This window comes from Salmo salar, chromosome 13, assembly GCF_965601325.2.
Source record: "Salmo salar chromosome 13, fSalSal1, whole genome shotgun sequence".
In the NCBI taxonomy this organism is placed as follows: Eukaryota; Metazoa; Chordata; class Actinopteri; order Salmoniformes; family Salmonidae; genus Salmo; species Salmo salar.
Genome location: NC_138303.1, coordinates 31007966 through 31034900, shown reverse-complemented (window position 1 = coordinate 31034900; position 26935 = coordinate 31007966). Strand labels below are relative to the sequence as shown.

The 26935-nt window shown below is 41.6% G+C and overlaps 1 protein-coding gene across 1 annotated transcript in view; it reads right to left on the bottom strand.

Annotated features, from left to right (window-relative positions):
• LOC106566829 (semaphorin-3F) overlaps positions 1 to 26645 on the bottom strand; it is a 42585-nt gene extending 15940 nt beyond the window's left edge. The window contains exons 1-2 of the mRNA XM_082959960.1: positions 26157 to 26645; positions 10444 to 10577 (exon numbers count right to left, since the gene is read on the bottom strand). Of these exons, the coding sequence (XP_082816086.1) occupies positions 10444 to 10546 (103 nt within the window). The 5' untranslated portion in view covers positions 10547 to 10577; positions 26157 to 26645. The remainder of the gene's footprint in view (positions 1 to 10443; positions 10578 to 26156) is intronic.
• Positions 26646 to 26935: the final 290 nt, after the last annotated feature.

Here is a 26935-nt window from a genome sequence, read left to right as displayed (position 1 = left end):
CCTTCTGGATGATAGCAGGGTGAACAGGCAGTGGCTCAGGTGGTTGTTGTCCTTGATGATCTTTTGGCCTTCCTGTGACATCGGGTGCTGTAGGTGTCCTGGAGGGCAGGTAGTTTGCACCCGGTGATGCGTTGTGCAGACCACACCACTCTCTGGAGAGCCCTGCGGTTGTGGGTGGAGAAGTTGCCGTACCAGGCAGTGATACAGCCCGACAGGATGCTCTCGATTGTGCATCTGTGAAAGTTTGTGAGTGTTTTTGGTGACAAGCCAAATTTCTTCAGCCTCCTGAGGTTGAAGAGGCACTGCTGCAACTTCTTCACCACGCTGTCTGTGTAGGTGGACCATTTCAGTTTGTCAGTGATGTGTACACCGAGGAACTTAAAACTTTCCACCCTCTCCACTACTGTCCCGTCAATGTAGATAGGGGGCTGCTCCCTCTGCTGTTTCCTGAAGTCCACAATCATCTCTTTTGTTTTGTTGACATTGAGTGTGAGGTTATTTTCCTGACACCACACTCCCTGAAGGGCCCTCACCTCCTCCCTGTAGGCCGTCTCGACGTTGTTGGTAATCAAGCCTACCACTGTAGTGTCGTCTGCTAACTTGATGATTGAGTTGGAGGCGTGCATGGCCACGCAGTCGTGGGTGAACAGGGAGTACAGGGGAGGGCTGAGAACGCACCCTTGTGGGGCCCCAGTGTTGAGGATCAGCGGGGTGGAGATGTTGTTACCTACCCTCACCACTTAGGGGCGGCCCGTCAGGAAGTCCAGGACCCAGTTGCACAGGGCGGGGTCGAGACCCAGGGTAACATCAGTGTGGTAATTATGTTAGAGGTCGTGTGGGCAAGTCAGTCATCAAACAGTACGGTTAACAGGCATTCAACTGTCAATCACCACATTCTTATTGGCAGACTCGACAGCCTTGGTTTCTCAATTGCCTTGCCTGGTTTACCAACTACTTCTCTGATAGAGTTCAGTGTGTCAAATCGGAGGGCCTGTTGTCCGGACCTCTGGCAGTCTCTATGGGGGTGACACAGGGTTCAATTCTCTGGCCTACTCTTTTCTCTGTATACATCAATGATGTCGCTCTTGCTGCTGGTGATTCTCTGATCCACCTCTACACAGACGACACCATTCTGTATACTTCTGGCCCTTCTTTGGTCACTGTGTTAACTAACCTCCAGACGAGCTTCAATGCCATACAACTCTCCTTCCGTGGGCTCCAACTGCTCTTAAACGCAGGTAAAACTAAATGCATGCTATTCAATCGATCACTGCCCGCACCTGCTCGTCCGTCCAGCATCACTACTCTGGACGGCTCTGACTTAGAATACGTGGACTACTACAAATACCTGGGTGTCTGGTTAGACTGTAAACTCTCCTTCCAGACTCACATTAAGCATCTTCAATCCAAAATTAAATCTAGAATCGGCTTCCTATATCGCAACAAAGCATCCTTCACTCATGCTGCCAAACACACCCTCGTAAAACTGACCATCCTACCGATCCTCGACTTCGGTGATGTCATCTATAAAATAGCCTCCAACACTCTACTCAACAAACTGGATGCAGTCTATCACAGTGCCATCCGTTTTGTCACCAAAGCACCATACACTACCCACCATTGCGACCTGTACGCTCTCGTTGGTTGGCCCTCGCTTCATACTCGTCGCCAAACCCACTGGCTACAGGTTATCTACAAGTCTCTGCTAGGTAAAGCCCTGCGTTATCTCAGCTCACTGGTCACCATAGCAGCACCCACTCGTAGCATGTGCTCCAGCAGGTATATCTCTCTGGTCACCCCCAAAGCCAATTCCTCCTTTGGTCGTCTTTCCTTCCAGTTCTCTGCTGCCAATGACTGGAACGAACTGCAAAAATCTCTGAAGCTGGAGACTCATATCTCCCTTACTAGCTTTAAGCACCAGCTGTCAGAGCAGCTCACAGATCACTGCACCTGTACATAGCCCATCTGTAAACAGCCCATCTATCTACCTACCTCATCCCCATATTGTATTTATTCATTTATCTTGCTCCTTTGCACCCCAGTATCTCTGCTTGCACATTCATCTTCTGCACATCTACCATTCCAGTGTTTAATTGCTATATTGTAATTACTTCGCCACCATGGCCTATTTATTGCCTTAACTTACTTCATTTGCACTCACTGTATATAGACTTTTTGTTTTATTTTGTTCTACTGTATTATTAACTGTATGTTTTGTTTATTCCATGTGTAACTCTGTGTTGTTGTATGTGTCGAATTGCTACGCTTTATCTTGGCCAGGTCGCAGTTGCAAATGAGAACTTGTTCTCAACTAGCCTACCTGGTTAAATAAAGGTGAAATAAATAAATGTCCAATTCCAATTTCCAATTTTCACAAGTATGTGGTACCTTTTTACAACTCTTCGTAAGTTAAAAAAAGATCATCAAAAAGGCAGTTGTTTCAAAACTCAAAGTACATTGTTAATTGATGAACACACAATATCACACAGTCACTTTTTCACCAAACTTAATCAGTGTCTAGAAATACATATTCATATAAAGCAATTAATTGCCTTTAACAATACAATGCTCACATTACTTTTGATATGATTCTCTTCTCATTTGTTAAAATACATTTTACTATTACTTAAAGTGACTGCTCTTGATTGATAATCACTTAACAGTTTGGTAAACCCACAGTAGAGATTTTAAACACGTTTGTCTACTACAGATTTGGAGAACTACATAATGAAAATGTAGGTCCGTAAAGTGTAAACATATAAAATAGGATATATACTCTAATGTACTATTATGATGATGATTATTATGATTTTACTTCACAGTAAATTTGAACAAACCTGATATTGACAATATCAGAGATATACTGTATGTAACAAATGCATCCCCTATACAGTAAATATGTAACACTGCTTTACTAAAATTGCATAGGCCAATACAGTACTGTATTGGCCAGGCAATTTCTGTAGCGGACGCTTTTATCCAAAGTGACAACAGTTAGTCCACATATTTTCAGATGTGATCCCAGTGGGAATCAAACCCACAACTGGTGTTGCTAGTGCCATGCTCTTACGAACTGAGCCACGTACATGACCCCTACAATACATAAGTACAATACAATATATGATTACAATACAGGTGGAAGATATATGATTGCCTTCCCCATGAGTGTACATATGCCGTATCTTAATTTGATCATCCTGTTGTTGCAGGAATTTTCCTGCACTGCAGGAAATGCAAACTTGTAGTGTATTTAAGGTTTAAAAAGGCTTCTTAAGTTTGTAATTTCGACTTTAACATTTAAACCTGATTTGCCCTAAAGAAAAAATTCTTCAACCCCTGCAAAAAATATCCATTAATTATAATCCACATACTGTAACAATTCACATTTCCTGTTTCTGCAGGATTATTTTCCTGATATGTGAACCTGGCTCAAATTAAGATCCATCATCTGTACCACCGTCCTTCTGGCCATGGATGACGCATGCAATGACATCAGTCAGGACCTACAGTACCAGTGAAAAGTTTGGACACAACTACTCATTCAAGGGTTTTTCTTTATTTTCACTATTTTCTGCATTGTAGAATAATAGTGAAGACATTAAAACTATGAAATAACACATATGGAATCATGTAGTAAACAAAAAGTGTTCAACAAATCTAAATATTTTAGATTCTTCAAAGTAGTCACCCTTTGCCTTGACAACAGCTTTGCACACTATTGGCATTCTCTCAACCAGCTTCATAAGGTTGTCACCTGGATTAACAGGTGTGCCTTGTTGAAAGTTAATTTGTGGAATTTATTTCCGTCTTAATGCATTTGAGCCAATCAGTTGTGTTGTGACAAGGTAGTGGTGGTATACAGAAGATAGACCTATTTGGTAAAAGACCCAGTCCATATTATGGCAAGGACACCTCAAATAAGCACAGAGAAACCACAGTCCATCATTACTTTAAGACATGAAGGTCAGTCAATCCGGAAAATTTCAAGAACTTTGAAAGTTTCTTCAAGTGCAGTCGCAAAAACCATCAAGCGCTACGATGAAACTGGCTCTCTTGAGCATATTACATTCAAAGGGCAATTTTGGAACATGTATCTTGCATTTTTAGCCATTGGATTAACTGGTTATTAAAATAACTAAATTGAGAAGATATCATTATGTGTTTTGGTGATTAAAATCAATGTTGTCATGGTATTTCAAAGTATATTTATATTTTGGATCAATGGTTGTGCGGTGAAAGATGTCTTCAAGCAAAATTAATGCACAAGAAAAAGTTCTGAATATGAGACTTGCTGCGTTACAAGTCTTACCAGTTCTGAGTTGTATACTAAGAGTTTTGAAAATTCACCACATACTTGTGAAAATGGCATCCAAAGCGATAAAAAAAACAATAATACACTTCATATCACCTCTGGGCTCATCCTGACAATAACAATCCTGCCTTAGCCCCAATCTACAGTATGTTAGAGCAGCACTGGATGGAGACAGAGCAAGGTTTGGGAGGAGTTCCTTCTTTACCACAGTGGAATCTAGCTTTGTTTGCCAGTTGGCCATGGCTGTGAGTGTGTGTGTGTGTGTGTGTGTGTGTGTGTGTGTGTGTGTGTGTGTGTGTGTGTGTGTGTGTGTGTGTGTGTGTGTGTGTGTGTGTCTGTATGTGTGCCAATGTGCCAGGGCCAAAAGAGCTGCCAGATAGTCTTGTTATAGGATTTATTAGTGAGGCACAAAAAGTGGTCACATTTTCCACTTGCAAACACTAACTAACGGGTGCTATAGGAATCAGGACTGCTCACAAATAAAGTTAATATAACCAGGCCTCTGGTGCCAATCCTAGTCATCTATTTGCACTTACAGAAATAATGACAAATGTTTTTATTTTACAGCCATTAGGTAACCATATTATGTCGCCTATTATCTGAATCTAGGTCGATTGACCGACAATTTTGTAGAAAACAATCTAAAAATCTAACTTTGCAGTAGTTTGGTAGGCTCTATATCCAATGAATGCCTAAATTGCTAGTGCTATTGTTAACTTTCTTGCCTAGAATAAAGTGTGACAGAAGATTATCAGTGTTCTCACTTCTATGGAAACAACTTAAAGAGTATGTGGACTTTGCCAAGTGTAGAAGTAGTATCTCTCACTAGCAGATTGGTCTGACTTCTTACTGTAGAATTTAAATCAAGATCACTTTTTTGGACCTCCCAAATAACTCAATCCACCGGGATGGGTGAGTGAGTGAGTGAGTGAGTGAGTGAGTGAGTGAGTGAGTGAGTGAGTGAGTGAGTGAGTGAGTGAGTGAGTGAGTGAGTGAGTGAGTGAGTGAGTGAGTGAGTGAGTGAGTGAGTGAGTGAGTGAGTGAGTGAGTGAGTGACAAGAGGTCTCATAGATAATGTTTTGGACCATCCATAGGGGTCTCATGCTAAACCTGGTATTAGTCTGGGTACTAGGCAATACCACTGCAGGTGCTATTTCCACACTACTTCCAATGCTTTCCAGTCATATGGGGGCTCCTTGAGGAAATGTTCACTTTCTTTATCTGATTTCTGGTGTGTGCCCTATAGCTAATGACTGGCTCAACTAAATGAGCAAGACTCAACAGCGTACCACTGGCCCCCCTGACAGCGGTCCCTTAGTTTTCAATCATTAGAAGCACTTTGGACTGAATTAGTGTCTGAAAGCCAAGTCCTGGCAGGTGGCCAGCTCGTTGGGACAGAGACTGCTATTGACACAAGGGTCCTTTAAGGGGCTGACTTTTTACAAGGCTTGGCCGGTCAAGTATCTCTTTTGGGCTGAATTCCACAAAACTTCTCAAGGGAAAGAAATGTAATCAGGCAATGCTTGGTTCTCAGCCGCTGGACCTTGATTATTTGCTGGTATTCTATCCATCAATGTTCCAATGAACATTCTATTTCCAAATAGAGCATTACCTAATATGACTATTTGGCCCATTTGCAGGCTTTTTAATCTAGGAATGGTGACTGCATTAACTCAATACAATGTGTCTCTAACTCAATACACTGCACAAGGGTCCTCAGCTGCAAATGCAAAGGGAAGCGGAAAGTATGTTGCTCTTTCTGAAGTGATATCATATGATGGATATGACTCTTTCTGAAGTGATATCATATGATGGATATGACTCTTTCTGAAGTGATATCATATGATGGATATGACTCTTTCTGAAGTGATATCATATGATGGATATGACTCTTTCTGAAGTGATATCATATGATGGATATGACTCTTTCTGAAGTGATATCATATGATGGATATGACTCTTTCTGAAGTGATATCATATGATGGATATGACTCTTTCTGAAGTGATATCATATGATGGATATGACTCTTTCTGAAGTGATATCATATGATGGATATGACTCTTTCTGAAGTGATATCATATGATGGATATGACTCTTTCTGAAGTGATATCATATGATGGATATGACTCTTTCTGAAGTGATATCATATGATGGATATGACTCTTTCTGAAGTGATATCATATGATGGATATGACTCTTTCTGAAGTGCAATAATTTGAAGATATTCTTTCTGAAATTCTATCATTGGATATTAAGATGCAGTGTTGAGTTGAGCACAAGTGAAAATGGATAGCATCAGCATTTCTACACCTGGAATGGCTGATCAATGGATCGTCACACAAAATATATTCATTCTTTAAATAAATATTCCTCTTATTCAATGTTTGGGTCCAGGGTTATGTTAAGTTTAAACTATGACACCAAGCACTGGACATTCCCTTCCCACCAAGTTATTTAAATCCTCTTCCCAGATCTCGGTGTGTTTTCCTCTAATTGACACAGTGGCTGTTATTCTTTCCCAATGAAAGTATTTCCCACAAGAAGCGTCATAGTCATTCCGGAGGTAGTTGACTACTCTGGGAAGTTCTTCAGTTCCTGGTAGTGCCTGGTCTGTGTCAGAGATCGATGGAAAAACCATCAACCACCCTAGAATGAAGAGACATTAAGTATGCTCTACGGCTGCTGTTTCAACAGAGGCCGAATGGGGGGACAAAGAGTAGACCAGACGAGTTGTGTAGAAGAAGAATGCCGTGAAGGTTTAAGGAGATAGGGGACAATATTGCCAGACAAAAGGTAGTTTTCCAAATGGATATTTGCACGTTAACATTTGGATGGAACATACCGTATGATGCATCCATTCTATTATTTTCAGTGTGTGTTTTTTCTTCCCTGCCTGTAATACTGGGTTTCAGAATATGACCAAATTGCCCTCTAGTGGCCTCATGGTCCCGTGTGGCTCAGTTGGTAGAGCATGGTGTTTGCAACGCCAGGGTTGTGGGTTCGATTCCCACGGGGGACCAGTATGAGAAGAAAATGTATGAAATGTATGCACTCACTACTGTAAGTCGCTCTGGATAAGAGTGTCTGCTAAATGACTAAAATGTAACGGGTGGAATGTTATTAATATTTTTCAGAATAAATAACCATTATTTCAAAAAACCCACCAAAAATCTGGTGTTTCTATTTCAAACTGTTTTATATTTCAGTCTTCTGTGATGTATATAAAGTGTAATATTGGGATGAAAACTCAGAATACATTTCAACTCATATCTAACATGCTACAGGTAACTTTTTTTAAGCCCAAAATGTATGTGTGTGGTGTATATACTTTGTTTCAAAGTAGATTTGTTTAAGACTACCAATAAACAGTCTGTGTGGCCCTGATTTAGCCCACTGGAGTAAAATGTTATTAAACTGATTTCAGACACAGTCAGTAAAGTTACATGCACACAATAATATGATTATTGTGGATAGTCAAATTAATATAATAGTTTTTTAAAAATTGTTTACATGCAAGAAGAACGATTTCCCTAAAAATCCTGTGTACATGGACACATCTGAAATCAGGCTACCTATGGGACTTTTGATAAATGCAGAATATCGGCAATCAAAATAAACGTTCTACCACAGTGGCCATGTTCATTTTGCGAAACCTTTTGGATTTTGAGTTCAGATATATAAAGTTTGTATGCGAAAACTATTTCTAAGATACAGTTTGTCAGTTTTTCCAAACTCACTTCACTCGCGCTACCGGTGCTGGCACATGTAGATCAAATACACAGCTGCAACGTCGATGAAGCTATTTACATGTCCTAATAGTTCGATTTTGACCTTACACCGATTAAGATAACTGTAAGCAGAGTAAGGTGTTTACATACTTGGCCTAGTGCCATAATCAGTTTAATCTTGAATTATTAGTGTGCATGTAAACGTACTCATTGCAGGATAACTCGACTGAGGTGGCAGTAGCTTCTGCACTCTGCCTTGAGAGAGTCCGTCTGGAACAAGATGACAGGCCCCGCTCTGCATAACAGGCAATTGGAGCAGGTTGTTGGATCTGGGCCCTTGCGTTCTTCAGGGGGCTTCCCTGTGCGTTTGCTGAGGTAAACACAGCAACCATGGCAGGCTATTTATACCCCGGTAACACCAGTGCCCTATCCTGCTTCTCAGAAGAGGAATCCGTTTCACTGTTACCTACGCACACAATAACCCAGGATAGACCACCACCCCCTGTCACCTCTCTCTCCCTCACAGTGACACCCCTCCCCTTCCCTAATACCCACACCCATGTCTGTCTCCATTTCTCATTCTCACCACTCTTTCTATCCCTTACTCTCTCCAATGCCTCTCATCTCAAACTCTCTTTCCTTCTCTTCTCCATCTACTTCACCAGATTTATCTTCTTCCTTCCTCCCTTCATCACCCATCCACCCCTCCATTCCGTGTGGCTCTAGTGTTACATGGCGAGCTCAGACCTCCTGAGACATGGGCGCCACCAGTGTCCAGATCCTGTACCCCCTCCCCTGTACAGAGGGCCAACAGATCCTGTAACCCCTCCCCTGTACAGAGGGCCAACAGATCCTGTACCCCCTCCCCTGTACAGAGGGCCAACAGATCCTGTACCCCCTCCCCTGTACAGAGGGCCAACAGATCCTGTACCCCCTCCCCTGTACAGAGGGCCAACAGATCCTGTACCCCCTCCCCTGTACAGAGGGCCAACAGATCCTGTACTCCCTCCCCTGTACAGAGGGCCAACAGATCCTGTACTCCCTCCCCTGTACAGAGGGCCAACAGATCCTGTACCCCCTCCCCTGTACAGAGGGCCAACAGATCCTGTACCCCCTCCCCTGTACAGAGGGCCAACAGATCCTGTACTCCCTCCCCTGTACAGAGGGCCAACAGATCCTGTACCCCCTCCCCTGTACAGAGGGCCAACAGATCCTGTACCCCCTCCCCTGTACAGAGGGCCAACAGATCCTGTACCCCCTCCCCTGTACAGAGGGCCAACAGATCCTGTACCCCCTCCCCTGTACAGAGGGCCAACAGATCCTGTACCCCCTCCCCTGTACAGAGGGCCAACAGATCCTGTACTCCCTCCCCTGTACAGAGGGCCAACAGATCCTGTACCCCCTCCCCTGTACAGAGGGCCAACAGATCCTGTACCCCCTCCCCTGTACAGAGGGCCAACAGATCCTGTACCCCCTCCCCTGTACAGAGGGCCAACAGATCCTGTACTCCCTCCCCTGTACAGAGGGCCAACAGATCCTGTACCCCCTCCCCTGTACAGAGGGCCAACAGATCCTGTACCCCCTCCCCTGTACAGAGGGCCAACAGATCCTGTACCCCCTCCCCTGTACAGAGGGCCAACAGATCCTGTACCCCCTCCCCTGTACAGAGGGCCAACAGATCCTGTACCCCCTCCCCTGTACAGAGGGCCAACAGATCCTGTACTCCCTCCCCTGTACAGAGGGCCAACAGATCCTGTACTCCCTCCCCTGTACAGAGGGTGGCAAGCTGTGTCCGTTTGAGTTACATATAGCACATTCAGACACAGAGCTCCACAGAGACACAGCCAGGTATTTTTGAGGTATTTTTGATGAGAAAGAATCTTATTGTCAGTATCGAGGGAAAGTGTCCTTTTGCTCTTGGGTCAAAATGCCAGTCAGCTTTTGCGTTTCTAAATTACTATTGTGTTCAAAGGGTGCCTGCTTTCGTTTTATCATTGTTTTTTGGTGTATAAAGTGAAATATGTATTATATTGAAAAAGTCGCTCTCAAGATCCCAACTTTGATGTCTTTCACATAAAACAAAAATGTCATAGTTAAATGCACTGACAAATTATCTTAAGTGATGGGGAATATTGCTGTTGGATAATTATTATAATATCAGCCTTAAAGCGCCAATGTGTATACATTTACCAGCATTAACTTTAGGCAGTCCACAAAAAGTTATTAAGTTAAGCTCCAGATCTGTTTTACTTTGAAAGAAAAGATGTGGCTGTTTAGAAGTTTAAAGAGCTTTTTATTTCATTTACACTGAATTTCACTAAAGCGATGGTAAATCTTCCCACTAAGAATATCCCAAACGATATCTGTCAAGTGAACACTCACTGAAAACAAGTAAGGCTCACCTTTGTAAGACAAATGCACTCTGGGAGCAGTCCGAGCGTCGGCATGGCAACTGTAGACACATAAACTCAGGAGAAAGAAGAGGAGGGCTTGGGTGGTCTCCATAGCAATGACAGCAGCGTTAACCTTTGGAGTCCTACAAAGGGGAAAGGGAAAAGCATTACAGATTAACTGAATGTCACTTAAAACCATCATATAATTTGCTGCCATTTAGAGAGAGTTCCACATCCAATGCAACATCCCTTGCACAGAAAAGAGTAGATTTGAGAAGTTAAAAAGCAGATGATACGTTTTAAATTAGCTTCCAGTCTTCTGACACTGAAATCACCTTGACCCTTGTAATAATCTGTTTGCAGGTCAGTGAGCATCAGAGCTTTCTTTGTCAGAACCAGAGTTAAGAATAAAAATACCTCATTACTGAGAGATATCATTACCATGTCAATCGCTACAAATTCCCATTTCAGGAACACTATCAATAACAGGACAACAAAAGAGTGCGCACAATCAACTACAAACTGATGCAGAAACGTTGGGTACTAGTAAATATTAGGTGCCAGTTTGCCTGACACAGATTAAACCTAGTATTTCAATAGAGATGTTTCAATAGAGAAGCACTTTCAATAGATGTGCTTTTTTAGTTAGGACAAGGCCTAATACTGTGTCTGGGAAGCTGACACTAAGAAAACTATCCTATTTAACATACTGAGAAATTGTCAATTAACGAATCATTGAATTGTATGACTTTGTAGGAAGCCTCATCAAGTCCTCCACATTCAGAGGCTTCTTTATAACAGGGACACCCAGATAAATCGGATAACAATCAATGACAACAAGACAGAGAAGCCATAGACAGAGAACACAACCTTGTCCACATGATTCAGTTTGGGACAATGTCTTGTTCCCGTTCCTATGACTGGGTTATTGTGAAATAGCTTGGGTCTCAAATAGCCAGGGAGCAGCACAAAGTGACCATCTCTATTTGACCTGTGTGCCCTTCCTCTGTCACTGGGACAGTGGTGGAGTAAAAAAGACTGTGTGAGAGTGGAGCAACAAGGACTTCCCGGGAGTGACACACTCCAAAGGAGATTAGGAAAGTATGCACTCCGAGACTGAGAGTTCTTAAACACTGCAGCCAAATCCTGGCAGCTAATACAAATCCCAGTCACATTGTCTTGCTTTAAATCTTAAACTCCTTTAGTAAGAGACTGTCTAAAAGCAAGAGAACCACCAATAAGGATCACACTCACTTACTCACTAGGCTTCGAAATCTAATGTAAATCAGGTCTGTTTAAGTTAGGGTGTGGGTGCTGTACTGTATTTTCCACACATATACCCAAGGTTAATGACGGGTTATCATAACCGGAACATAAACACCTTCGCCTAACCTCAGACACACCACAAAGAAGAAGGGTTAAAAGGAGCGTGTGGCCGTCCTATCGCCTCTGACCAGAATATCAGACAACATGTCACGACGATTCTACATGTTGAATTGACGCAAACAGCCACCATTCGTAGTCACCCAGTAGGGCGATCGCTTACACAACACGGCTACTTGCTGCTTTTAGCTGTTCGTTGGAAACAAACATCATTATGTTGTCATCCAGAGTCACATTATAGCACAAAATATTTTACATACAGCAGATTTTTAAAGGACCAAAGCGTTTCGTCTGCTTCGTGTTTTTATTTTGGCCATGGAAAAAATATTGCAATACTGGTATCATCACAGCCCTAAATGATAATATTGCTTTTCTCTGTCAACATGCTTACATCCATACTTATCCAACAAAATTACCACAGTAATAGTAGCAGTAGTAGTAGTAGTAGTAGTAGTAGTAGTAGTAGTAGCAGCAACAGCAGAAGCAGCAGCAGCAGCAGCAGTAGCAGAAGTAGTAGTAGTAGTAGTAGTAGCAGCAGTAGTAGTAGCAGCAGTAGTAGTAATGCAGTAGTAGTACAGTAGTATTTTTTTACAGTACCAAAACCATAATTTTATTCCACCACGGGAAAAAGAGCTAGTGCGTAATCACCTCACTGCTAGTTTGACTGAGTTGAGCCCCAAGTCTTACATTATCATAATACTGTTTAATTAAGTCATAATAATAGGCTCCATTATATGCTTGCTGTTATGGTGAATATGAGAGCAGTGGGGCCTCTGCTTGACTTGCTCAGCAACATTCTCCACAGTCTGTTGCTTCTGTATGGTCCCGGAGGGTATCAGGACATTAGGCTGCCTTTGAACATGACACATTGGATGTTTCTCAATCTACATACTACTGTGCTCCACACTCTCTGCTCCGAGTTCGTTCTCCGAGGACGTTCTCTTGAGTACGCTCTTGTGAGGACAAGATTGTGGAGAACACATAAAAATGTACATTTGAGAAGCACTGCCCACTCCCATGCTACTGCATTACCTTTGACCAATAAAGACAAAACAAGATACCTACATAAAAAAAGCAAGCTTGTAACTTCATAATTATCAGCTATATGTGAATCGTATTAAGCTATACTGAACAAAAATATAAAAGCAACATGCAACAATTTCAAATATTTAACTGAGTTACAGTTCACAAAAGGAAATCAGTCAATTGAAATAAATTCATTAAGTCCTAATCTATGGATTTCACATGACTGGGCAGGGGTGCAGCCATTCAGAATTAGTTTTCCCCCACAAAAGAGCTTTATTACAGACAGAAATACTCCTCAGCCCACAGGTGAAGAAGCTGGATGGGGAAGTCCTGGGCTGGCATGGTTACACGTGGTCTGCGGTTGTGAGGCCAGTTGGACGTACTGCCAAATTCTCTAAAGCGACGTTGGAGGCAGCTTATGGTAGAGAAATTAACATTCAATTCTATGGCAAAGCTCTGGTAGACATTCCTGCAGTCAGCATGCCAATTGCACGCGCCCTCATAACTTGAGACATCTGTGGCATTGTGTTGTGTGACAAAACTGCACATTTTTGGGTAGCCTTTTATTGTCCCCAGCACAAGGTGCACCTGTGTAATGACCGTGCTATTTAATCAGTTTCTTAATCAGCTTCTATCAGCTTCTATGCCACACCTGTCAGGTGGATGGGTTATTTTCTCAAAGGAGAAAATCTTCACTAACAGGGATGAAATGTAATGCGATGCTACTGGCAGCAGAGAAGTCAGGCGCAGGAGAGCGGAAACTGATTTACAACGGTTGTGTTTAATAACCATAAACCACCGTCAACAGAACAAATACAATAAATGGGTCAAACAAAACCCGCTAATAGCCAGCATACCGTGCACAAGCACTACAACAAACAATTACGGACAAGGACATGGGGGGGAACAGAGGGTTAAATACACAACATGTAATTGATGGAATTGGAACCAGGTGTGATGGAGACAAGACAAAACCAATGGAAAATGAAAAGTGGATCGGCGATGGCTAGAAGGTCGGTGACGTCGACCGCCGAATGAACAAGGAGAGGGGCCAACTTTGGCGGAAGTCGTGACATGTAAATACATTTGTTCATAAAATTTGAGAGAATTCACATTTTGTGAGTATTGAACATTTCTGGGATGTTTTATTTCAGCTCATGAAACATGGGACCAACACTCAACAGTGAAGAGGCGACTCCGGGATGCTGGTCTTCTAGGCAGCGTTCCTCTGTCCAGGGTCTGTGTTCTTTTGCCCATCTTAATATTTTATTTTTATTGGCCAGTCTGAGATATGGCTTTTTCTTTGCAACTCTGCCTAGAAGGCCAGCATCCCGGAGTCACCTCTTCACTGTTGACGTTGAGACTGGTGTTTTGCAGGTACTATTTAATGAAGCTGCCAGTTGAGGACTTGTGAGGCACCTGTTTCTCAAACTAGACACTTTAATGTACTTGTCCTCTTGCTCAGTTGTGCACCGGGGCCTCCCACTCCTCTTTCTATTCCGGTTAGAGCCAGTTTGCGCTGTTCTGTGAAGGGAGTAGTACACAGCGTTGTACAAGATCTGCAGTTTCTTGGCAATTTCTTGTATGGAATAGCCTTCATTTCTCAGAACAAGAATAGACTGACGAGTTTCAGAAGAGAGGTCTTTGTTTCTGGCCATTTTGAGCCTGTAATTGAACCCACAAATGCTGAAGCTCCAGATACTCAACTAGTCTAAAGAAGGCCAGTTTTATTGCTTCTTTAATCAGGACAACCGTTTTCAGCTGTGCTAACATAATTGCAAAAGGGTTTTCTAATGATCAATTAGCCTTTTCAAATGATAAACTTGGATTAGCTAACACAACGTGCCATTGGAACACAGGAGTGATGGTTGCTGATAATGGGCCTCTGTACGCCTATGTAGATATTGCATTAAAAATCTGCTGTTTCCAGCTACAGTAGTCATTTACAACATTAACAATGTCTACACTATATTTCTGATCAATTTGATGTTATTTTAATGGACAAAACATTGGCTTTTCTTTCAAAAACACCGACATTTCTAAGTGACCCCAAACTTTTGAACGATAGTGTGTATATATAGTATATATCCTAAGAATTGTGGCCTTTTTTAAATATCAGAAAAGCATTACATAAATCATCCCAATGAGCTCGCATGACAGGGTGTTGTGGAGGAGTCTGAGTCTGCATATAGCATGTTAGCCTCTAATCACAAGCCACAGGTGACTGAGAGCATGTTATTATCATCCCAGAGAGAGCCTTGGTCTAAGAGGAAGTTCCACCTGCACATTGGAGAGTGGAGACAGAAGCATGGGCCTCGCCAATGCAAACAGACCATACTCTCAAATAGGTTGAACTGCTGAAGATAAGAGGAGATCTGGATGGTCAGATACATGGTCGCAGGGTAGGAAAAAAACAACTCTTTATGAAGAATGCACAAAAAATATGGTTACTACTAGAACCTCAGAGGAAAAGAAGAGCAGGGTACTAAGTACTTGAGTGTGTTTACTCTCTCTAAAGTCCAACCTGGTTCAAGCATATTCATGAAACATTGGTTCTTACTGTACTATTTGCAATTAGCTATTGCTGGTTCTGCATGTTTTACAACTGATCTATTCGACCTGAGGACTAGTGCATAGATCTAATGAGATGTGCCAGACTGTACAAGCGTATCCATGCCACATAACAGGGGGATGGGAGGAGGAAATAAAAAAAGAGTAAAAGAGAGAGGGAGAGAGAGAGAGAAAGCAAGAGAGTGGGATGAGAGAGGGAATGGACACAAAACATGTTGGAGAGCAAAACAAATCACACAAAAAAGGTAGGATTTTCACGTTTGAGTCATGAATTTGGACCTGTGTCCACAGTAGATAAACAACAAAAAGCCATCAAGTTCCTTTCCACTGCCTCAATTCCTCTGCCAAGTGTAAGCTTGAAGACAAACAACGAGAAGCTAGCTAAACCTCAGTTTTGGGTTGTAGCGTAGTGAAATTCTCCTCAAAAATAAATGTTGTTTCCGTGAAACCAGCAAAATTGCCAGCAGTGGCTTGCAAAGGGCATTCAGTCTTTCAAGTGACTGGATAGCAGAAGGAGTATATCACGGAGCAAAGATAGGTGAAACATTTTCAACAGAACAGTCATTTCTAGACACAGGGAACATCATAATGGACAATGGAGCACTAGCTCTGCTTATGATGTCATAGATGCTCCTGTGTGGTCAGATGTGGTCGCTTCATAGGCAATGCAATGACCTGTGGTGAAAAGTCCATGGAAATAATGTGGGGTTCACAGCCGTATTCTGGAGTTAGTTCCAAATGACTAACAGTTCACATTAGAAGTCTAGATGGGGTGGTCCTAGCAACGCAAACCACAATTGCGATAAGGAATGCACAGATCCACAGAACGAGACAAACAAAGGAATGCATCAAAGGATCCCTCATACGGAACTCAATGAAAGAGGAATGAAATTAAACAAGCTAGTACAGACTTTTCAAGCAAAGTTGTACATGTTTATTTTGTCAGAGACTCCATTTCAGTCCCAAAAATATTTGTCTCAAAAATGTACCCAAAAAAAAATATGATTCTTCAACGTTAGTTGATTAAGTGAATCCGCCATGTTGGCGTTGCAACAAAATTCTTGACCCCGTAATCCAACCTGTCATAGGTTTAAGCCGACAGAAGTGTGGCCATGGCTCCTGAAAACATATCAACATCTATCTCACACACTACTGTCTGTCCACATCTCACGATGCAATCAGACTCATTAAAGTAGTGCAGAAAGAGCTGTGTGCTGCACCCTAGAGAAAACATGTTGGGGCCTGAAAACCTGCCACAGCTGATACAACTTTTCACACCATTATTGTCCCATAAAAAAACAGAGACAGGCTATACTTGAGGGCTAATCCTGGATCTTAGCATACTGTATAATGATTACATTAATCACTAACAGTTACACAATAAATTGATGTTGCAACGGCACAGGAATTCACCAACATACATGGCTTTCCTTGAGGCATGAATGTATTGAATAAGTCATATCAAATTGATTTCTATTTGTCTCAAGCATTTTCTTTTTAATCAATGGCCTTCACTTTGGTATAACCAGAGATAATAGAGTACTGTACTTGAGTTTCTAATTTGCAGCCTGCTCCCTGATTGTGCATACTCTCATCATTCTACATCTGGACAACTGTAATTTGACCCAGAATCCACTAAGTATACAAACTGTAATTTTACCCAGAATGCACTAAGTATACAAACTGTAATTTGACCCAGAATGCACTAGTATACAAACGAAGACTAAAGAGGGCAGAAGTTTACCCAGGACTTTGAGGGTTTAGTGTCCATAAAAGATGGTGATACATTTCCAAAAGCCAACATTCATAGTAATCCTCCTGATCTTGGTTTTATTTGTTTCGTATAACCGATAGGTTTATGGAGGTTGTTTTTTCCTAAAGGCACTTTCCTGGCTGGAAAGCTGTGGATATGGACGGAAAAATATAAAGGCATAAAATGGGTGGGTCATAAGGCTGTTTGAATCCTTCCTGCAGATTTGAAGTGCAGATTAGGAGCTGGTTGAAGTGACAGATTGCATATGGTTTTCTAGGGCACATGGTCACAGGGGAAAAGGAAAGAGGTTCCCACGAGAGGCTTGTGTATATCACCATGCATACTGCATCTCCAACAGTACAGGGACCACAGAGATAAAACTAGCCATACAAAACGAGTGTTTTATCTCTATGACTGGGCCCGCTAGCTTGGCCAACAATTAGTCCCTGATGTTGGTCCGAGTGGTCGTCCCCATGCAGCACCTCTCCACACGCGCCGATCGGGGACAGGGCTGTCAACGTGAGAGCTCATTAGCACGGCCTCTTGGAAAGAAAGCTGCGACAGGCTTGGAGGGCGGCCCCAGGAGGGACGGAGACTGCCAGCACGGGTCAATGGGGGTCATGTTTCCACATCGTCTGCCGAAAACCTAATCATTATTTACCTAAGCCCAACCCTTGCTGTTAGCGCCATCTCCCCAACACCAGGTGGGTTTCTCTCTCTGTCTTTCTGTCTGTCTCGTTCTCTCTCTATCTCCAGAATGGCAACAGCACATGCCATATATATCATAGGATAATGAAAGTCAAACAAATACCCCTGTGAAACTTCTTCTAATACAATGCTGTATCACCAATCAGGATCCGTACAACATTACTGTGTGGAGTGACTGACCTGTGCCTCCCTGCCTGTTCTCCCTTGGTCTGTTTCAGTATCAGCACGTGTCAACACCTATTTAATTCTGTGGAGGGTACAGCATGTTTCATCCTCGCTCAGGGGACAAATGCTTGGCCAGTCAGAGGGCCTCCGACTCACAGCAGAAATATTTCATTCACAGACTGTCAATGCCTCCACTCCACTTGCGGATGCACCTGTGCCGTGGTCCTGAGACTTTTAATCAATCATGATTCCTATTTCTGACGCGTCACAAGAACAGTCTGTTTGGTGAACCATGACACCATGCATACATAGCATATTATGTTTGTAGGGAGTGTCTCCTGTTAATCTGATGTCTCTTTTGTCACTTTTGGCTTCATGTGTTATGACATCATTGCCTAAATCAAGAGCCCAGTGTTCTAGAACCCAATTGTGTGTTTGAGGAGAGGAAAGTGCTATGGTCTGTCCGGAGGGTCCTACAGTGGGTGTGTTGTGGCTCCTCTCCAGTAGCAGCTGTAACCAGGCTCCCTCCACACAGGTCTAGGGTCCAATGTGTAATCCAGGCCAAGTGATGAACTTTGGAGTTGACCGTTAAGCTCCTGCGCGTCTAAATACTGGATTCAGCACCTCCCTTCAAAGGCTGTTAAGCTCCCGCTGTCTTATCTGCTCCTCTTTGAACTACTACACTTCCACGACCATGACCATGTCTCCTGTAGCTCCACAATAGGCCTGTCAGCAAGCACAAGACTCAGGACAAGTAGTGGGTGAGAGACGGACTGACTGAACTTCAATTTGAAACTAATTTGTTACTTTTCGAGAAGAAATAACTACAAACATTTGAAAGGATCCAGTTTCCTTCAAAGTGTTACTGGCAGCATAGCCTTCATTTCTAGGCTATTTCACAAGGGAAGTGTCACACTTGGCAAACTCAGTGAATTTAAGGAATGAGTTGCCTATATTTTCAACTACAACAAAAAGCTTGGTAGCTGCTGGCATCAACACAATTGAAGTGTTTCAGAAATGCTACATTAGAAAAACGATGACTGAACATACTAGCTAGCTAGCTAAGTCATAGTCCATGAAATGTCACCTGTCATTCAGGTGTAACCAGAGCTATATGTGTTAGCTAGCATATACTTGTTCCACTTCACCCAAGCCCACTCTTTGACAAAATGATATCCACAAGATTACGGTGTCTGGCTACAAGACTACTGGCAGCAACAACAAAAAAGACATTTAGAAGATACATTTGCATCTGCTTTTGTTTGCGTCAACTAAAAATCGAAAGAGCTCCAAAGATAGTCTCAAACAATGTTGGCAAACATTGCTGTTTCCCTGAATCTAGAAGGACAGTGAGGGCAAGGGGACAACACATGGATGCCCCCTGCCCTCCCCCTTATGTGATAGCACAAAAGGGGAGCATTTGCGTCACCCCACATTTATGCAGTCCATCGTTCCTCCCTTTCATGTCTCTGTTGGTAATCCAGCCCCCCAGAACTCATTCCCTCAAAGTGGAGGTCATGTGTGCTGTAATGGTACAAAATGAGCGATGGAGCATTAGAGAGCTATTTTGCAAAAAAAGAGAGGGCGATCTATGGACACCCTCCTGTCACATTCCAACACCTGTTTCAAATGGGCTTACTCTTTTGATTTACACAATAAACACTGGATTCCTTTGCAATTACTAAAACTTCTTTCCCTACTATTTATACCCTACAGCTGTTTTCCAGCATTGGATTGGCATATGACAGAACATCTTTTTATTTGTTTTATTTTTTACATGCATGTTTGTTTTTGCCAGACCCAAATCCTGGCTTAACAGACCTTCAGAAAGGTTGCTGTGTTTAGATATAGATTTCACACACATTACAGTCAAGTACAGTCAAGGCTGCACTGCACATCCAGAATTCTATGTTCAATAGAACATTCTTTATTCAAATCAGAACATAGAAAATGTAACACTGAACTCTAAAACAACAGTACATAGTATCCAAGTCCACAAGAGCTTGAGTCTACGGGGCAAGAGACCAGTGAACAAGTGACCCAATCAAAGTGAGGCCCAGGGACACCAGACATGATCAATGGCTCTCTAGATTTACACAGTCGCTGGCTACATCTTCACTCAGTAAAAGGCTTGAAGAATGGTGCATTGGGTTCAAAGAATTTACTTCAGTTTGAGTACAGTGGATACAGAGGCCTAGCACCAGGCCCTCCATGCCTATACTCCATGCCTGTCTGAAAAAGACTGTCTCTACCTCTGGCAGGAGGCCAAGAATCTTCAGAATGGAGGCTTAATACCCCGCGGGCTGACAGCTGCATGGATTAGCTCCCCTTGCCTGCTGTCATTGACGCCCCCTGTATTGTGCCTTTCCCTGTAAAAGTGGCACCAGATTTAGGAAGGATGGTAGGGAGGGGAGAGGGAGGGGGATAACATTCTAAAGTCAAGTCAGGTGCTTCTGCTTTTGAAGTCCTGGTGACAGGCACAAGTGCTGTGTGGCTGGCAGTATACAATATTTATATGGTATAAATAGTATATAATCAGTCTGATACTATCTCTGACTGTCAGTGGGCTGACATTGATAATAAAAGAGAACTCTGCCCCTTGCTCACCTGAGAGCTACTTGTCTTTTTCATGGAGTGCCACATTGTCTTTGATGTGGTGAGGTAAACTTCAAGGATTGAAAAAGAGTGCTGTCCGGAGTAATGCAAAGAACATGCCAGGTTCTGCAATTCTCTTCCTGCATCATACAGCCTAGTACATCTAGGGTATTGTGTTTAGTCACAAAATCATTTGGGGAAAAAGAAACCCCAGGACAAAAACGACAAAAACATTTGAGAATGTATTTAACCATGGTACTGCTCATAAAATTAAATATGGCAACAACATTAGCGGGCCTATATATTTTAAGTCTGCCACACTCACTGGTATACCCAACAATCACTCTCTTCCCCCCTTCCCCCTCCTCTTAACCTCTAGGGCCCAGGCTGGCCCTCATTTGACCCCAGCAAAACTCACTGAGGCTGTCATGACAACCGTCTCAAGAGACCAGTTGTATTTGTGGTGAGTTGGAGCCTGGCAACTGCTTGAATGCCCCAAATCCTTGATGACAAATTTAAGGCAGGGAGATTGTCAGGGAAAGTGATGACGAACCATAGCCAGGTCCCTATCTGAACATATATCTACATGACACCAGCTTTGTGGTTGGCTTCTGATACACTGTGGATCACCTCCAGTTGTTACCCTACATCAAACGTCAAGATGGAACATTTAAAGGTAGACTCAGCGAAATGATGTTGCCAAGAGCAGCACCACAGATATTGAGATGAGAGAGATGCAAGACTTCGCTCTCACACAGTCACCCACAGTATCTGCGCATGTGCACGGAATTGCTTCACGCTGTTCACAGCGTCGTAGCCAGGGCACCAAAACAGCGGAGAAGTTGAGCCTATGCTGTTTACTTTCTGCATCTATGTCATATCATTGAGTCTACCTTCAATTAGTGTACTTAGTTGCAAATCTGCAACATAGAGAGGCATATTATAAGCCTTATATGTCACGTCCTGACCAGTAAAGGGGATATTTGTTATTGTAGTTTGGTCAGGACGTGGCAGAGGGTGTTTGTTTTATGTGGTTCGGGGTTTGTTGGGCTACGTACTTACGTAAGAGGGGTGTTTGTTTAGAGTGTTGCGGGGTTTTTGGTCTATGTTCTAGGTTAGTGTTTTTCTATGTTCAGTCTAGTTTTCTACTTCTATGTTTAGGGTTTGTTGGTTGACCTTCAATTGGAGGCAGCTGTTCCTCGTTGCCTCTGATTGAAGGTCCTATGTATAGGGGTGTTTGTGCTATGGGGGTTTGTGGGTAGTTGTTTCCTGTTTTGTGTCTGTGCACCTGACAGGACTGTTTAGTGTCGTTCGTTGTTTTGTATACGTGATTTGTTTGTTTTTCCTTCTTTTGATTTAATAAAGAAGATGAGTATACACGTTCCCGCTGCACCTTGGTCTAATCCTTACGACGCCCGTTACATTATACATGTATAGGGCCTTATAAAATCTGTTTTATTTGTTGCTTGATTCCGTTTTGTTTTCCCCATGTTCCAGTTTCACCGTTTAGTTTTTCCAGGTTCCCGTTTTTTTTCCTTCAGGTTTTTGCTCTCAAAATTACACCTTCTAAGTCGACAACAATGCTTAAACTACATCAGGAGACCACTTTTGAGGTCTGGGATTTTTGTTGTTGAAATGTTGATTTTTGGGTCTAGTTACCCTTTAATTCCAGTGTGCACCTAGCAAGAGGCTGTTGTTTAGCTGTGTTTTTGTAGCACACATGTGATGGTAGAGTTTGCGAAACAAATACCCACTGGATAATCATGATATCAATCTGCCATGTAAGCATAGGCTACTTTGTAGTTAACAATTAATTTACAAGGTTTTTGAGAAAGCCTTTCCATCTACCAGAAGACTTTCATTAGCATCATCTCTAACGGCTGCACAAAGGGGTAGACTCGCACCCACCGCACATACACACAGAGGGGGAATTATCATTGCCTCTTACAGAAAGTTGCAGGAAATACGAATCACTGATGCATTCGGTTCATGCTTTATGATATACTTGGCCAAATTAACACATTTTCAATACAAATATTTAGTTTATTTCCTACTAAGTTTAATACATTTTTGATTAGTGTTGAATTCCGTTTTAATGTATGGATTCCGTGATTCCATCCGCGTTCTCCGCATGGCAGATTTTATAGAGTCCTTCTTATAATAAGACATTATAAAGGCTTATACGTGGTTATAACAAGTAATACAGCATTATACCTCTCTACTTTATGTAAAGTGTTACTAACTATAATAACAACTTCCTTAGTATAGCACCTTCATACACGCAACACAAAATGATTTACATACAGTACAAAAATGAAACAAATCGTTTTGCCAAGGTTTGCAAAGTAGGGATAAATATGTCCCAGTAAACCTACCAATGTTTTATCCCTGCAATAAAGTTTGTGAATGCTGAGATTCCCCCTAAACTGAAATGTTTAAATATATGTTTAAATATATATATGTTTAAATATATATATGTTTATATATATATGTTTATATATATATATATATATATATTTTACCTTTATTTACCTTGGCAAGTCAGTTAAGAACAAATTCGTATTTACAATGACAGCCTAGGAACAGTGGGTTAACTGCCTTGTTCAGGGGAAGAACGACAGATTTTTACCTTGACGGCTCAGGGATTTGATCTAGCAACCTTTCGGTTACTGGCCCAACATTCTAACCTGCCGGGGTGTCAGGTAACCTAGCATAATTAAAAGCATAATGCCACAAATATACATCAGGTGCGACAGTAAATTACACAAGTCAAAATATATTTCTACTATTTATTGCAAAATGTCAGACAGATAGCTTTTCTCTTTCTTTCTCCTTACACTCTCACCTGCCTATCTAATCCGCAGGGATTCTTGGAGATGTTATGGCAATCTCTTTTGAAGAGCTAAGATAAACACTAAGATAAAAGTTAAAGGTAAAAGGTAAAACTGTCAAATAAAAATAGAGATATTTTGCAGTTGGACAAACATGACTTAGGAGCTGGCCATAAACATAGTAGCAATGAAAATTGTCGCTCACAATGTTTCAACCAACCATTGCCAGGCGACTGTGCCAGGACTCAACGATAAGTCAAAGTTGGATAGGTGGTTTTGCTAAATAAAATGAACCTACACTGGAGTATGAGAACCTACACATAGCCTGTTTCTATTTCAAACAGAAGGGGAGATAAAGTTTCAGGAAACAGAATGGCTTTGAGTCAAGCAAGGCTCAACATGAGCGATTGGAGTATAGACTATACAGAGAGACATGCTAACCAAAAGTAAGAGTTTGCTATTCAGATAAGAGGAAAACGTTCATAGAAGTGCATATTAACAAGAGACATTAATGACCATACAGAGATGGATTATTTTAAATTCTGGTTATGAAAATAATGCATTTTAAAAGCTGCAGAGAGACATTTCATAATCCTACACTCAATTTATTTAATACCCCTTTGCACTCCCATAATCTTTTCACTTCAAACTCAAATTCCATAATTCATTCTATATTCCAATACACCTAACATATGATTTCTTTCATGTTTTCAAACCTGACTTTCAAGCATTTACCTAACCTTCGCATATTTACAACTTTCTGAGGGCAAAGAAAATGCACCAATAATGCAGAATCCAACTTGTACACGGGATGTTGAGAAATAGAATGGAATATTCACAATGCTTAATTTACACAATGATTCAAATTGGAAGCGACAATGTGATAAAAATGTCAAGTTAATTCCACAAATAGGGGCAAAAACGAACAACTGCCAGCATTATGACATGTGCAGTGTTAAAGCACCTGTCAAGACAACATAATGAGGTCTCATAGACATTCAGAATTGATAGGAGCTGTCTATAGCTGCATTTCAAGCTAATGTCTGACTAGTACTACTAAAACGAGACATTAACATTTGCTGCATTGTCAGATGTCGAATATGAGAGGAAAATGTATTTGTGCAACAACCATGGCAATATGAAAGTGCACGGTGTTAATATGGTTACCGTGTTGTTAATGGTATGTTTGTAGCGGTAGCTACAATGTAAATATTTAAGGGCCATAATCTGCATTTGAACTATTCAGATACATTTTCCATGGATTGCACGTGTGAGCAATTAAAGCTATCATTACTTTATTTTCCCCCCTTTCCCGCCACACATTGAAAATGCAAAACCATTACATGATTTCACTAAAATGATAGATGTCCAACCGTGGCTGTAAAGAGCGAAAACTACTGAGAGCTTTTTCATGTTTTTCCTCGTGTATTTGTCGAGGCCCTCACACCTAGCACAAGGCTAGAACACTGTTTGACACACTAAAATAGAAGGAGCAGCTTAGAAAATGTAGCAGATTTTTTTGTTGCTGTAAATTCAGATAGATGTTTTTATTATATTATTTCCTTATCAGAAATTACAGTGTCCCTGCTGGTGTTTTTCAGCTTTATGTCATTTGTTCATAAGGTACTGGCGTAGACTTACCAGTGTCATAGGGAATAGTGTGTAGGTAGGGAACAATTCGCAGCATGACCACAGGTCACAGGACCATACAACTTGTGAAGAACTAGTAGGCCTACACTGAACAAAGACCCTATTTATCTCTTAGATTAAACACAACATAAACAACACTATAAGACGGGGCCCTATACTAATAATAGTCCAGCTAAGAGGATAATAATTTGTTCTGACATTATTTGAGTATGGGCAGATAGCCTATGTCACAAAAAGTGTTGTGCTTTTAACTTAAAATGCATTATTCATAAGCACTTCTGCCAGGGAGGATGAGTATGAATTATACATAGGCCCACTAAGAGGGGAACATATAATGTGCATTCTGAAACCTCATCTCTGGTCCTCAAAAAGTTTGCTCATGAGTTTGTTTAATGAAGATAACATCACTCAGGTGGATGTGTGCCTGCCATGTGGGGAGTGAATTCATAGCCTAGTTTACTACCAGAATTATCAGTCAGATCAGTAAAGCTAAAATGAGATGATAGAGAATTGAATAAATGCCCCATCATCAGGAAAGTGGGCATATTTGAAAATGTGGGGACTGAGGAAACGTCAGCGCATGTGGTATCATTTGCCATAATTTGATCATGTTGAGGGAGGCTGATGGGGCAAAACCTAAGGTTGAACCCCGTCTTTGAAAGCTTAGTAAAGCCTTATTAAAATTTTTATAATGGTTTTATAGATGCTTCATGTCATTCATAAGCGGCAAATACACGCTATAAGGATGGTAAGGGTTTTGCTACATTTGTCAAAGCAGTACACGTAGGTTTACACCTTTTTTATAACAACATTTCTTTGTATGATTTACAAATTATTTCTGACGTATGAAGATTTGATGAGTTATACATAAACTTTATAAGTATAGCGTAGCCTATGCTCTAACTGCGACTGAAGATGCCAAAGACCAATATGGACTACAATGGGGTTGAAAGAAAAGTAACTAGCCTAGTTTTGCAGACAAGAATGGGACTTTACCCGTGACAAAAGGTGCTCTAAACAGAAATGAATAACAAACTCACTTGGAATGCAGGTATGCTCAGTCGGCGTCGTCGATAGACAGTAGATGTCACATTCTGTGGCGTTGTTTAGCCTTCCGAAAATGATAACGTTTGAAATCTGCCTCCAAACTAATAGTAGAAAATGTGTATCACCGTAGGCAATGTAAACGTGTAATACTGCTTCACGTAGACCCACTGCTTCGCGTAGACCCACTGCTTGGTAAGGTTTCGCAAGTTGTCAAAAAGTTGAGGAAAAGAGAGCACTTTTCCTCAAATTACATGCATGGAAATTACGTGATGCTTTAGAAATCTCTCACGTTTCCATTTAAGTCATCGTCCTCTGAAAACTCCGGAATGACAAATCCAGGCATAGACAAATCCAGGAAATATTAACACTTAAAATAGTAAAACCGTCTGGCAGGTGTTAGGCTCTATGCGTTTGTTCTTCCTCCACCGCCCTCTGAGCTCTAGCGTTCAAGCCGCTTGTCCCATTCTTGCTACCTCTCAAGCCAACCGTGTCACAGTTAATTAACTACCTCAGTGCCAGTCAGAGTGAAACTGTAGAACTGGCACTTTTTTCCCTCTAGCAAGACCAACGTGAGACGCTCTTTCTGTCCTGTTTTTATTTGCATTTGAAAACTAAACAATATTGAAAAAATGTTTCATCAAATCTGTACAAGATGGGTAATCAGAAAAGACAACTTAATCCAGATAAATCTAAATGTGAATTACTGCCTTATAGTAATAAGCAGAGTTTTTATTTGACCACATGAAGTACATGATAATTGTAATGTTAATAG